At 44.1% G+C, this 13,570-nt stretch overlaps 1 protein-coding gene across 4 annotated transcripts in view; it reads right to left on the bottom strand.

Annotated features, from left to right (window-relative positions):
* LDLRAD3 (low density lipoprotein receptor class A domain containing 3) overlaps positions 1 to 13,570 on the bottom strand; it is a 249,087-nt gene that overhangs the window by 172,166 nt on the left and 63,351 nt on the right. For 2 of the 4 annotated variants that reach the window (XM_077463040.1, XM_077463022.1), the window contains exons 2-3: positions 7,524 to 7,670; positions 2,199 to 2,234 (exon numbers count right to left, since the gene is read on the bottom strand). In XM_077463040.1, coding sequence (XP_077319166.1) covers positions 2,199 to 2,234; positions 7,524 to 7,611 — 124 coding nt within the window. In that variant the 5' untranslated portion in view covers positions 7,612 to 7,670. Of the gene's footprint in view, positions 1 to 2,198; positions 2,240 to 7,523; positions 7,671 to 13,570 lie in introns of those variants that run through there. The other 2 variants (XM_077463049.1, XM_077463030.1) reach the window with 2 other exon arrangements.

Here is a 13,570-nt window from a genome sequence, read left to right as displayed (position 1 = left end):
CAAAGTAGTAATTTCCCCTCAGTCGCCTCCCATACCCCTGGACAACCTACACTTTTTGTTTTAGGAATGTAATGGAACGATCCCATGACTGCTCCAGTCCAATTCCTCTCCTTCCCTTGGCATGGTGCTGGGTAAGACACGGAGTAATTTGGGGGGTATCTGGACTGTCCTGGGATTTTTGGGACTCAAGAAATGAGACTGACCATCAGGATTGATTTTTAGATATTTACCATAGTTTGTGGACTCTAACTTTTCTACAAGTGAAAAAATATATACACTGATTTTGGTTATTTTCACCAAAAAGAAACGTAGTAGAATACATTTCGGAATGCACCGATACCTTTTTTAATGGCGAGTACGAGAAACGATACTTTGCGGTGTGATTTGCATGCATACAAAATGAATGGCCGCAAATTGCACTGCAAAATCTCCCATGCAATTAGAACAGGAATGCGGTGCAATTCCTGTCCAAAACGCATGTGGTTTCCCACACCACTCCTGTGTGAACCCAGGTTTGTCATAGTATTTTCAGCCTGGGTCCACACAGGAGCAGTGTGGCAAACCACATGAGATTCGGACAGCAAATCGCACCGCATTCCTGTTCAAATTGCATGAGGTCTTTTGCAGTGTGATTTAAGCCCTTTGTTTTTGAATGGTTGCAAATCGCACCACACAGTTTTCAGTAGCACAAGTGCTCATGAAAATACTCGATTATCGGTACCGATACCAGTATCGGCGCATCCCTACATTTTGGCCTAAATGTATGAAGAATGATTATTTATTTGCAAAAAAACAGAAACAAAGAAAGCGCATTTTTTTTTCCCGAAAAAGTATTTTTTCCTTTGCTTAGTAAAAAATAAAAAAAGCCCAGTGGGGATTAAATACCAACAAAAGAAAGCTCTATTTGTGTGAAAGAAAATGATAAAACATTCATTTGGGTACATTGTAGCATGACGGCGCAACTGTCATTCAAAAACTGACAGCGCTGAAAATTGGGCAGGACAGAGGAGGGGGGGTAAAAATGCCCGGTATTGAAGTGGATTAATTTCTAAAATATTTTCTCATTTTTTATTTTTTTTTATTTTTTTCAGCTTGGGAGAGAAGAATACGGTTTATAGATAAAATATGGTAACCAGCAAAATTTGAAGGACGGAGTAGAAGCATAAACGCCCTTTAACCCCTTAAGCCCCGGACCAATTTGCAGCCAAAGGACCAAGCCCCTTTTTGCGATTCAGCACTGTGTCGCTTTAACTGACAATTGCGCGGCCGTGCGACGCGGCTCCCAAACAAAATTGGTGTCCCTTTTTCCCCCACAAATAGAGCTTTCTTTTGGTGGTATTTGATCACCTCTGCGGTTTTTATTTTTTGCGCTATAAACAAAAATAGAGCGAGAATTTTGAAAAAAATTCAATATTTTTTACTTTTTGCTATAATAAATATCCCCAAAAAATATATAAAAAAAATATTTTTTTCCTCAGTTTAGGCCGATGCCTATTCTTCTACATATTTTTGGTAAAAAAAAAAAAATTAGCAATTAGCAATTACTGATTGGTTTGCGCAAAAGTTATAGCGTTTACAAAATAGGGGATAGTTTTATAGCATTTTTATTAATTTTTTTTTTTTTTTTTTACTATTAATGGCGGTGATCAGCGATTTTTATTGTGACTGCGACATTATGGCGGACACATCGGACATCATTTTGACACCATTGTCACCTGGCATGTGACGTCACTGATCGTCTTTCCCTATATCAGGGAACAGACGATTGGTGACAGCCACACTAGGAAGCACGGGGAGAGGTTTGTTTACACAGACCTCTCCTTGTTCTTCAGCTCTGTGACCCGGACCCGATCGCGGGACACCAGCGGCAATCGGGTCCACTGGTCCCGCGGCCACGGTCACGGAGCTCAGGACCGGGTCAGGAGCGCGCCGGCGGTGGCGCGCTCCTGACCCATGGCTGGGCATTTAAAGAGCAACGTACAGGTACGCGATTGTACCCAGCCGTGCCATTCTGCCAACGTACATCGGCGCGAGGCGGTCCTTGAGTGGTTTTAAACACATAAAATGCAATACAAATATGTTCCTAGTAGAAAATGCTATAAACATGCACCATATATATGATAAATCCTGAGGAGTAGAAGGAGTGAGCACTGTATTTATCTCAGCCATACAATGAGGTGGGTGACATCCAGAATTACCTGTGAGCAGAGAAGACGGTCTCCTGACTTTCCCACCTAGTCTGACCCAAGCATAAAGAGAACGAGAGGAAAGAAAGAACCAGTTATACTAATGATAACATTGCGTTATGTGCACACCAACGTTTCCCAAATAAAGCAGATCTAAACCCAACAACATGAAAAAATCATTGTATTACAGCTTCCCGCTCTGTAAATGTGGTACCTGCATTAGTTTTCTTTTCTTTTTTAGGCTTTTTTTCCTTTATTTTCACCCAGTGATCCTTCCTATAGGACACTTGCAAGGGAGACAACGCTCACTTACTGGAGTGTATTTAAACCCCTTGCTACCGCCGCTGGCTCTTTAGCCACTTTGCTGTGGCCGTACTCATATTTGCGGCTTCACGGCGAGTGGCCCTTAAGGTGGAGTTCCAATTAAAAAAAAAAATTATAATAATAATTAAAAGTCAGCAGCTACAAATACTGCAGCTGCCGACTTTTAATAAATCGGACACTTACCTGTCACAGGGTCCAGCGATGCGGGGGAATGACGCCCCGCTCCTCTCTCTGGCACCGGCGTTGTCACTGTAGGCGCCCGGCTGTGTCTTCACAGATGGGCATGCACTGAGCTTGCACGAGCCGCGCTGCGCACTGTAACTGGCTGGGCAATCATCTGGGACCTGTGACGTGTCCCAGATGATTGCCAAGAGGGAGGGGGGAGAGGTGATCTTCCTTCCGGCGCAGCGGGTGCGCCAGGAGGAAGTGGGAGCTGGGACCCTCTAAAAATAGGGTTTCTGCTCCCCCCCCCCAAAAAAATGACATGCCAAATGTCAGGGGGTCACTTTCTCTTAAAGCGGAAGTTCCATTTTTGGGTGGAAATCAGCTTTAAAGCAGAGTTTCATCCAACAGTGGAACTTTCACTTATCTGATTCCCGTACCTCCTTAAAGACCAGGCCATTTTTAGCAATACGGCACTGCGTTGCTTTAACTGACAATTGCGGAGTCATTCAACGCTGTACACAAATTAAAATTAAATTGCATCACTTTTTTTCCCCCCACAAATAGAGCTTTTGGTGGTATTTGATCACCTCTGTGGCTTTTATTTAAAAAAAAAAAAAAAATGTATATATATATATATAATTTATTTTTTTAATATATATATATATATATATATATATATATATTTTTTTTTTTTTTTTACTTTCTGCTATAATACCTATTCCTCCTATAAAAAAAAAGCACACACAGGGGTAGGGAACCTTGGCTCTCCAGCTGTTTTGAAACTACAAGTCCCATGAGACATTGCAAGACCCTAACAATCACAGGCATGACTCCTAGAGGCAGAGGCATGATGGGATTTGTAGTTTCAAAACAGCTGGAGAGCCAAGGTTCCCTACCCATTTGAGAGGGATATGCTTTGTTCGTATTTCATGTCCTTTTCTAGGATTTCTGTCCTGTCCAATAAAAAGTGGTTGAAAGGGGTAGAAATCATCAACCATTGGACCCCCCCGGAGGAGTCTTCATGCACCTTGCCCCTGCCTGCTCCATTTTGATGCTCATATGTACACAAAAGACAGACCCGATCACATTATTCCTATATAAACAGCCTTGGGCTTTGGTTTGGCATATAGATGAATTCCACTCTTCCAGCAGACTCTGCTCCAGCGGGTGTACACTCCTAAAATGCCATCTAAACCCAGATTTTACCCTCCCCCGTCCCTGCTCTGGTCCAGCTGATGCATCTCAGATCAAGGCGACGTCTCCGCATGGAGAACAGAATCGGGAAGTGTCGTCTGCCTTTTCCTATCACAGCCTCACATGTTTCAAACAGGACTTAAGAGAGAATTGATACAAAGCAGATTAGAGGAGCCTTGCCAACCAGGCCCGGGCACATCCGGAAACATCCAAGAGAGAGCCACAGATGTGCCAGTGGGGGGTGCCACATAAAACATATTTACTCCGAGCAAGATTTCTCACTCCAAAGCTCGCGGAAAAATAAAAGAAGCCGCAGATCTCGTTTTGGCCAGCAGAGGCAGCAGAGTCCAGAAAGACTGACATGCACATTTCATGGTGGAGAAGTTTAAACAGAATCTTGATTTACCTAAAAAGGTGACAAATCGCAAAATTTAGGAACCACTTATGGCGATCAAAGACTTTTATAGAAGAAGAAAAACATTTTTGTTCTGGGCTTTTGCTTGTATATATATATATATATATATATATATATATATATATATATATATATATATATATATATATATATATATATATATATATATATATAAGGTACTTATATAGCGCCGTCAACTAACGCAGCGCTTTACATATACATTGTACATCAGTCCCTACCCTCAAGGAGCTTACAATCTAAGGTCCCTAACTCACATTCATATACTAAGGCCAATTTAGACAGCAGCCAATTATCCTATCTGCATGTCTTTGGAGTGTTGGAGGAAACCGGAGTACCCGGAGGAAACCCACACAGACACAGGGAGAACATGCAAACTCCAGGGAGGTAGTGTCGTGGTTACACACATACACAGTATCTCACAAAAGTGAGTACACCCCTCACATTTTTGTAAATATTTTATTCTATCTTTTCATGTGACAACACTGAAGAAATGACACTTTGCTACAATGTAAAGTAGTGAGTGTACAGCTTGTATAACAGTGTAAATTTGTTGTCCCCTCAAAATAACTCAACACACAGCCATTAATGTGTAAACCACTGGCAACAAAAGTGAGTACACCCCTAAGAGAAAATGTCCAAATTGGGCTCAAGTAGCCATTTTCCCTCCTCTGTGTCACGTGACTCGTTAATGTTACAAGGTCTCAGGTGTGAATGGGGAGCAGGTGTGTTAAATTTGGTGTTATCGCTCTCACTCTCTCATACTGGTCACTGCAAGGCACCTCCTGTCAAAGAACTCTCTGAGGACCTGAAAAAAAGAAATGTTGCTCTACATAAAGATGGTCTAGGTTATAAGAAGATTGCCAAGACCCTGCAAGTGAGCTGCAGTACGGTGGTCAATACCATACAGCGGTTTAACAGGACAGGTTCCACTCAGAACAGGTCGACCAAAGAAGTTGAGTGCACGTGCTCAGTGTCATATCCAGAAGTTGTCTTTGGGAAATAGATGTATGAGTGCTGCCAGCATTGCTGCAGAGGTTGAAGGGGTGGGGGTTCAGCCTGTCAGTGCTCAGACCATACGCCGCACACTGCATCAAATTGGTCTGCATGGCTGTCATCCCAGAAGGAAGCCTCTTCTAAAGATGGGGCACAAGAAAGCCCACAAACAGTTTGCTGAAGACAAGCAGACTAAGGACATGGATTACTGGAACCATGTCCTGTGGTCTGATGAGACAAAGATAAACTTATATGGTTCAGATGGTGTCAAGATGACCCACTGCCTTGCTAAAGAAGCTGAGGGTAAAGGTGATGGACTGGCCAAGCATGTCTCCAGACCTAAACCCTATTGAGCATCTGTGGGGCATCCTCAAACAGAAGGTGGAGGAGCGCAAGGTCTCCAACATCCACCAGCTCTGTGATGTCATCATGGAGGAGGGGAAGAGGACTCCAGTGGTGACCTGTGAAGCTCTGGTGATCTCCATGCTCAAGAGGGTTAAGGTAGTGCTGGAAAATAATGGTGGCCACACAAAATATTGACACTTTGGGCCCAATTTGGACATTTTCACTTAGGGGCGTACTCACTTTTGTTGCCAGCGGTTTAGACATTAATGGCTGTGTGTTGAGTTATTTTGAGGGGACAGCAAATTGACACTGTTATACAAGCTGTACACTCACTACTTTACATTGTAGCAAAGTGTAATTTCTTCAGTGTTGTCACATGAAAAGATATAATAAAATATTTACAAAAATGTGAGGGGTGTACTCACCGCTGTCAATCACAGCCTGTGAGGAGAGAGCAGGGGGCAGGGCTGAGCCACGCTGTGTGAGTCAATGGACACAGAGAGTGACTTTGGATCCAGCCCACACAACTGTCCCCATAGCAAGCAGCTTGCAATGGGGGTCACTCAGAAGGCAAAAAGAGTCAGAAGCGCTAGCGGGGGGGGGGGGGGGGGGGGGATGTGGCAGAAGAGGATTGGGGCTGCAAAACGATTGCACAGAGCAGGTATGACATGTTCATTATTTAAAATGGTAGTAAACCGCTATTTTTTTTTGGGGGGGGGGGGGGGTTTGGAACCTGCAAGGAAAAGCCATAATGTGCTAGTATGCATTACTGACAAGACTAACATCTTCTTACTTTAGGCTATCCTCATTATAGGCTTTAATATAGGTACAAATTACTCATCGGTTTTTTCTCCCACTTTAAAACGGATCTGCACCCTCTTTCATTACTTCCCTCCATTCCACCCCTCCTTCCATCCTCTGAATGTAATGCACATTTTCTTTTTTTTTTTCTTTTTTTTTAAATATGCCTGGCCCTGCCTCCCCATCAATGCCAGTGGCCTTAGGCAAATGACGCACACACTGCCCGCTTTGCCTCCCAGGATATGCACGTCACATATCCCAGCAGGCATAGCCTTCCATTCAGAAAAGGAGGAGGGGGGGGGGGCGGGCCTATTGGCACGTAATCGGGAGGCATGCCCGCTGAACCAGGAAGAGCCGGTGGACCTTTTGAAAGAACATGACAGCAAGAGATAGAGCTGTGGGCAGGCATGAGAGGATTTCAGCGTGACATTGCTTGATCCACTGAATGGGTATCTGAAATCTGCAGAATAAAAAAAAAATATGGGAGTGTGGGTGCAGATCCTCGTTAAAATATTTTTTTTTTTATTATATATATATATATATATATATATATATATATATATATATATATATATATATATATATATATATATATATATATATATATATATATATATATATCAACCCCGCCTGAGTTCTCAGAACACCCCTCCCCCCCCCCCAATTTATGTTAACAGGATAGGAAGAGAGGGAAGTATTTGTAGACCAAAGCATACGAGCAGCCTATGATGGCACCTTTGATCCTCCATTGATACACTACAGTAATTTAGCGCTGTCACCCTAAGACAGGAAATGCATTACTGGCAGGATCACCAGGAGAAAAACAAAAACAAATGCAGGAACCACATCATAGGAATGATAAGCTGCATTTTATTAAACTGTTGCTCTTGAGTTCAGAATCAGGCTTTAAAAAGGTGAACCTACGGTAATATCCTGTTGGTGAGTTTTGCATATGAAGGTGGACAAGTTGAGCGAGAGGGGTCAGCTTTACTGTATGTATACTGAAGAGTAGATGAGGAAGGGATCATGTGATCAGAGAGAGAACAAAGAACAAAGAAATGGAAGAAAGCGTGACTTACGACATTCCTCTTCATCGCTGCCATCAAAGCAGTCAGTCAGCCCGTCGCACTCCCATCCGCCTGGTATGCACACCCCATCGTTACACATGAAGTTCCCGGGGATGTTACATTCTGTGGTCTGGTTATTCCCAGGTAACAGCTGACCATCTGCAAGGAAAAAAAAAAAAAAGCACAGGAAGTGAGATCGATACAACTCAATTTTAAAATACATCCAATGGATTCCAACCTTAAAAACAAAAAATAATATAAAACGGAGCTAACCAGTCCTTAGGCTGGCCATACACCTATAGATTATCTGCAGATTTTCTATGGTTAGATGGAAAAAGTGCAACAGATTTCTCCATGTTCACTAAACTGTATGGATGGAGGAATCTCCCACTTTTTCCATCTAACCATAGAAAATCTGCAGATAATCTATAGGTGTATGGCCAGCTTTAGACATGGAGGCTGCATTTGTTTTCTTTTTTTATTTCCTTTATTTTCACCTGGTGATCCTGCCAATCACACACTTTGGGGGTTGATTTATTGAAACTGGAGAGTGTGAAGTCTGGTGCAGCTGTGCGTGGTAGCCAATCAGCTTCTAACTTCAGCTTGTTCAATGAAGCTTTGACGATAAAACCTGGAAGCGGATTGGTTTCTATGCAGAGCTGCACCAGATTTTGCACTTTCAGTTTTAGTAAATCAACCCATTCCTGGCCAAGGGTGACAAACGCTCACTCAACCTACTGTATCAATGAAGGAGCAGCATTTTTCACCCATGGAAAGGACTTCAGAACAACTCCCCTCTGCTCATCAGTAAGGATGAGTTCCGCGTGTGCACACAGCCCACCAGAAAATCGGCGCAGCGCTGCGCTAATCACAGGCAGTGAGACGTTGTCCCGATGCGCGGCTGCAGGTATCGGGAAATGTCTCACTGCCTGCGATTAGCGCAGCGCCGACTTCCTGGTGGGCTCTGCACGTGAGGTGTGCGAACACGCCGGAGCTCATCCTTACTCATCACCTTAACTGCTTGCCAGCCGTATAACTTACATATACAGCGGCAAGGTGGCTCAGCTGCGCAGGATCACATAACTACGTATGCTCGCCGTTGGTGACCCGCTCCCGCAGTGATTATGCACAGCAGGAGATGATCTGCGGGTTCCGTGGAGCCGATGTTTGCCAGCACCCGCCAATCATTAGGCAGAGAGCCAGGACGGCGGTCTGCCTGCCTATGTAAACAAGGCAGATCGCCATTCTGTCAGTAGGGAAGGCATTGATTCTGTGATCCAGAGGTGATCAAATACCACCAAAAGAAAGCTCTATCTGTGGGAAAAAAAGACAGACATACACGGCGTTCCTTAAAGGAAATATAAGACACCATAGTGCGGATCATATGAAAAATTGTAATAATTAGATCTTGGCAGTGAAATCCAATATGTGAAAAAATCACAATACCATTTGTACCATGCCTAGGCATCTCTGATAGAGTAACGCAAGTGCCAGCCTTGGGTGCCTCAAATGTATTTACTCTGAGGAACACAGATGTGTGGGCAGGAGAGACAAATATTATACAACCATCTCTTCCCTCTAGAACAGCCTTTCTCAACCTTTTCAACACAGAGGAACCCTTGAAATAGTTCTCTGGTCTCGAGGAACCCCCTGCTAAAAATTAGAAATCTACAACTAAATATACATTAGTGTGATGGCCAGTGAGAGGAATGGTCCTTACACTTGTGGTCATTGGGAAGTATTACCTTAAAGATAGCTAAAAAGATCAATGGTGTCAGTGGGAACTTATCTGAGAGGCAGAAATTGGCCAATGTTGAAGGAACCCCTAGCAACCTCTGGAGGAACCCTGGTTGAGAATCACTGCTCTAGACAGTAAGTGTTAGGACAACTTTCCTTAACTGAGAGATAGGAGACACCATAGTGCGGAACATACAGGAATATCAATAATTAGATCTCGGCAGTGGAAACTAATATGTACAAAACTAAAATACCATTGATATCAGACCTAGGCATTTCCAAGAGAGCCACACACGTGCCAGTGTTGGGCGCACCAAATGTACCGGTATTTACCCTTTGGAACACAGAAACTTAGGCATCAAAGACAAACACTCTACTCCCATCTCCTCCCACCAGGCAGTATGTGGTAGGATGACTTTCCTTAACAGAGATAGGAGACACCAGTGTGCAGAACATACTGGAATTTCAATAATTAGATCTTGGCAGTGAAAGTCAATACGTATAAAACCGCAATACCATTGGTATCAGGCCTGGGCTTCTCCAAGAGAGCCACATGTGCCAGCGTTGGGTGCACCTCAAATATATTTACTCAGAGGAACACAGGAGCTTGGGCAGGAGAGACAAATACTCTACTCACATTTCCTCCCACCAGGCAGAACGCGTCAGTCTGACTTTCCTTAATGGAGAAATGAGACACCAGAATGCCGAACATACGGGAATTTCAATAATTAGATCTTGGCAGTAGAATCCAAAGTCACACAGAGGTTCAGCCGCTATAGCCCAACCAAAATCCCTTTAACTATTTTTTCCATTATGTAACAGATTGCAAACAAAATTTGTCTGATTGGACGAACATATAAAACGATACAAAGTGACAAGCAGAATTATCGAAATACAGGCAAAATATAGCTCTGACCTCAGTAACCGTTGGCAATTGATCTAAAAAAAAAAAAAAACACATAATTATTCCACTTTATCTGTCCACTTTTCATTACTAACAACCCGTAATAGCTGAAACTATTCAACGTGACATCCAACAAAAACAGGCTATTACAGAACCCAGAACCGCTTTAATCTTCGCTTCATTAGCAACGATATTTTTCCGCCTGACCGGGCACAATACAGAAGCGCAGCTGGAGGTCAAATGCACTAAACTCCCAAATTGCAGGTGAATTATTGATAAAGTCTATCCAGAAACAAGAGCTGTGCCTCGTACCCCCGGGACCCGATGGAGAGGATTTCAAAGGTCACCCCGACACAAGCATTCCTGGCGCTCATCTCAAGTGAAAGAACACAGAAAACGACGCTTTGTAGACCTTCAAACCATTATTTTAAAAAAAGGGAAACTTTCCCTTTTCTCCGTGCTGTTTTTTTTCTCAAAGAGATTTTCCTTTCTATAAAAGATTTGATGAAAATGTTGTATAAGCAATATGAAAATACTCGAGATTGGCTTTGGCTTCCATTTGTACAATTTAAAACCCGCATTGCGAGGTATTCTCGGTGTGTTCTGGAGGGAGGCTCTGAATGCAGAGTAGCAGCGGGGGCCACACGTTAAGAGCGCAGAGCATTTCAACGCCTGGAAATGTATCCTAAAGTTGAATTCTCATGTATAGCAATTTTTACATTTACATTGGCCCAGCTTGGACCAATGGAACTATTCTGCACAACAGTACATATAGGAAAGATATCCCACTGCAGGCTCCAATCCCGAGGCTACCACTAATGACAGGATGGTTGTGAGCCACTAGAACAGTTTTTGTATCAGCTACAAAGAAAGGGGAACTACCGTATTTATCGGCGTATAACACACACCTTAACTTTAAGAGGGAAGTTTCAGAAAAAAAATCCTTACATTTTAAAATAAGGGTCAGTGCCCATCAATGCAGCCTTATCAGTGCCCATCTGCAGCCTCACCAGTGCCCATCAATGCAGCCTGATCTATGCCCATTTGCAGCCTGATCTATGCCCATCTGCAGCCTCTAACGTGCCCATCAATGCAGCCTTATCAGTGCCCATCAATGCAGCCTGATCTATGCCCATCAATGCAGCCTGATCTATGCCCATCAATGCAGCCTGATCTATGCCCATCTGTAGCCTCTGTGCCCATCATTGCAGCCTTATCAGTGCCCATCAATGCAGCCTGATCTATGCCCATCTGCAGCCTCTACCTTGCCCATCATTGCAGCCTGTTTAGTATCCATCTGCAGACTCGCATTTGCCGATGATTGCAGCCACCCCAATGCTGGATTACACAGATCCGCGATCTCCTGTGTATCCGGCGCTCAGTCACTTACAGCCCCGCCCAGCTCATATGATGGACAGAATAGTGGTCCAATGCCGGGCCAAGGGGGTGGGACTGAGCGCCGGATACACAGGAGATCGCAGCTGTGTGTAATCCAGCGGCGCTCGTCCCCTCCTTACACTCCAAGGCAGCAGGAATCGACATATATCACGCAATTGTGATATCACATGATTTCTCCCTGATTTTCAGGGGGAAAAGTGCATGTTATAAGCCGATAAATACGGTACTCACTATATTGAAAGCTTCAGAACTGTTTATTTAATCCAGCAGTCTCCAACTGTGGCCCAGGGGTCGGATGCAGCCCTTTGCTAGCTTTTATCTGGCCATTGGGGCATTATTTTATTCACTGACACCAACATAGGGGCACAGTTCCTCCCAATGACACCAACAATGGGGCACAATGATACCAATGATGTAGCACAAATCCTCTCAGTGATACCAAGGATGGGATACAATTCCTACCAAAGGTGGGGCACAGTTCTTTCCAATGACACCAACAATGGAGCCCAATGACACCCATGATGCGGCACAATTCCTACCAATGACACCCATGATGGGGCACAATTCCTACCAATGACACCCATGATGGGGCACAATTCTACCAATGACACCCATGATGGGGCACAATTCCTACCAATGACACCAATGATGGGGCACAGTTCCTACCAAAGACAATGGGGCACATTTCCTCTCACTGACACCAGAAATGGGGCATTGTTTACTCCAACTGAGACATTTTCTGCTCCCGATGGCTACAGGCATGGGGGGGGGGGGGGATTTAATGTGCTAGGGTGTAACTCTAATTTTTACAATTAAATAATAAGTAAAAAGCCCCTATGTGATGATTTTTTATGGCGACTGGTTCCCTTTAGTGAGATAGTGAGATACCCGGGGTCCCTGCATGTCTCCCCTGTGCTCCACTGAATGTCATCATAGTGCATTACATTCTTTCCCAGCCTTGATGACTGGGGAAACGGTCCCCGGGGACTCGCAAGTGACGTCACGCGTCACCTCAGAGTCAGCAACAAGAAGGAGAGGGGAGCGGACATTCACTCTTTTTCCTCCCCTCTACATGGTCGTGCAAGTCCCAGGGCCGCAAATGGGAAAGCAGTGCCTGGAATACATAGCGGGAGGGCGCGTGGAGTATTCGGGCGATAGACCGAGCACTAAGATGCAAATTCTTGTCGCCTTTGCTACCTGGCACCTGGGGTTTGTTGAGCCCTGCCTGCCATATTGCATTTTACAGAAAATGACAGCGCTGCGGATTGAAAAGGAAATGTCGCATCTAATAACGCTCAATAACGCCATTACACTATATTATATGTTGCTATTTTTTTCACATGAAAGTGGAGTTACCCTTTAAGTTGAATGCCTGAATAGCTTCTGATACGAGAGTACAAGCTGACCGGTCGCACAGACCTGTGTACGCATATTCAGCATCCATATAGGACAAGCTTACCAGAAGAGAGATCCGAACCGTCTATATGGGACGTAAAACATTTGTGTTCATCAAATGACCGAAGATCAGAGATGATGAAGTGAACCTTCTCGTACATTCACCAATGTTCCTGCCTCACCCACACAAGACGCTCTAATGAGCTCTTAATTAAAATCCCAGTTCAACGGCAAGAAAGGATATTGTGCTTAATTAGAAGTTATTATCTATCAGTAATAAAAATATTACCGCTTCGTCATAAAAAGAATGAGGAATCAACTGGTAGGGTAATTAATGCAAGAGAGACATGGAGAGACATGGAGAGACAGAGAGAGAGAGACAGACACAGAGACAGAGACAGAGAGACAGAGAGACAGAGAGACAGAGAGACAGAGAGACAGAGAGACAGAGAGACAGAGAGAGAGAGACAGAGAGAGAGACAGAGAGAGAGACAGAGACAGAGACAGAGACAGAGACAGAGACAGAGACAGAGAGAGAGAGAGAGAGAGAGAGAGAGAGAGAGAGAGAGAGAGAGGCGGGGAAGAGAGAGAGAGGCGGGAAGAGAGAGAGAGAGAGAGGCGGGAA

Source organism: Lithobates pipiens, unplaced genomic scaffold (assembly GCF_037356315.1).
Source record: "Lithobates pipiens isolate NorthernLeopardFrog02 unplaced genomic scaffold, aLitPip1_a1.2 Scaffold_10, whole genome shotgun sequence".
Classification (NCBI taxonomy): Eukaryota; Metazoa; Chordata; class Amphibia; order Anura; family Ranidae; genus Lithobates; species Lithobates pipiens.
This window is presented reverse-complemented; position numbering and strand designations above follow the sequence as displayed.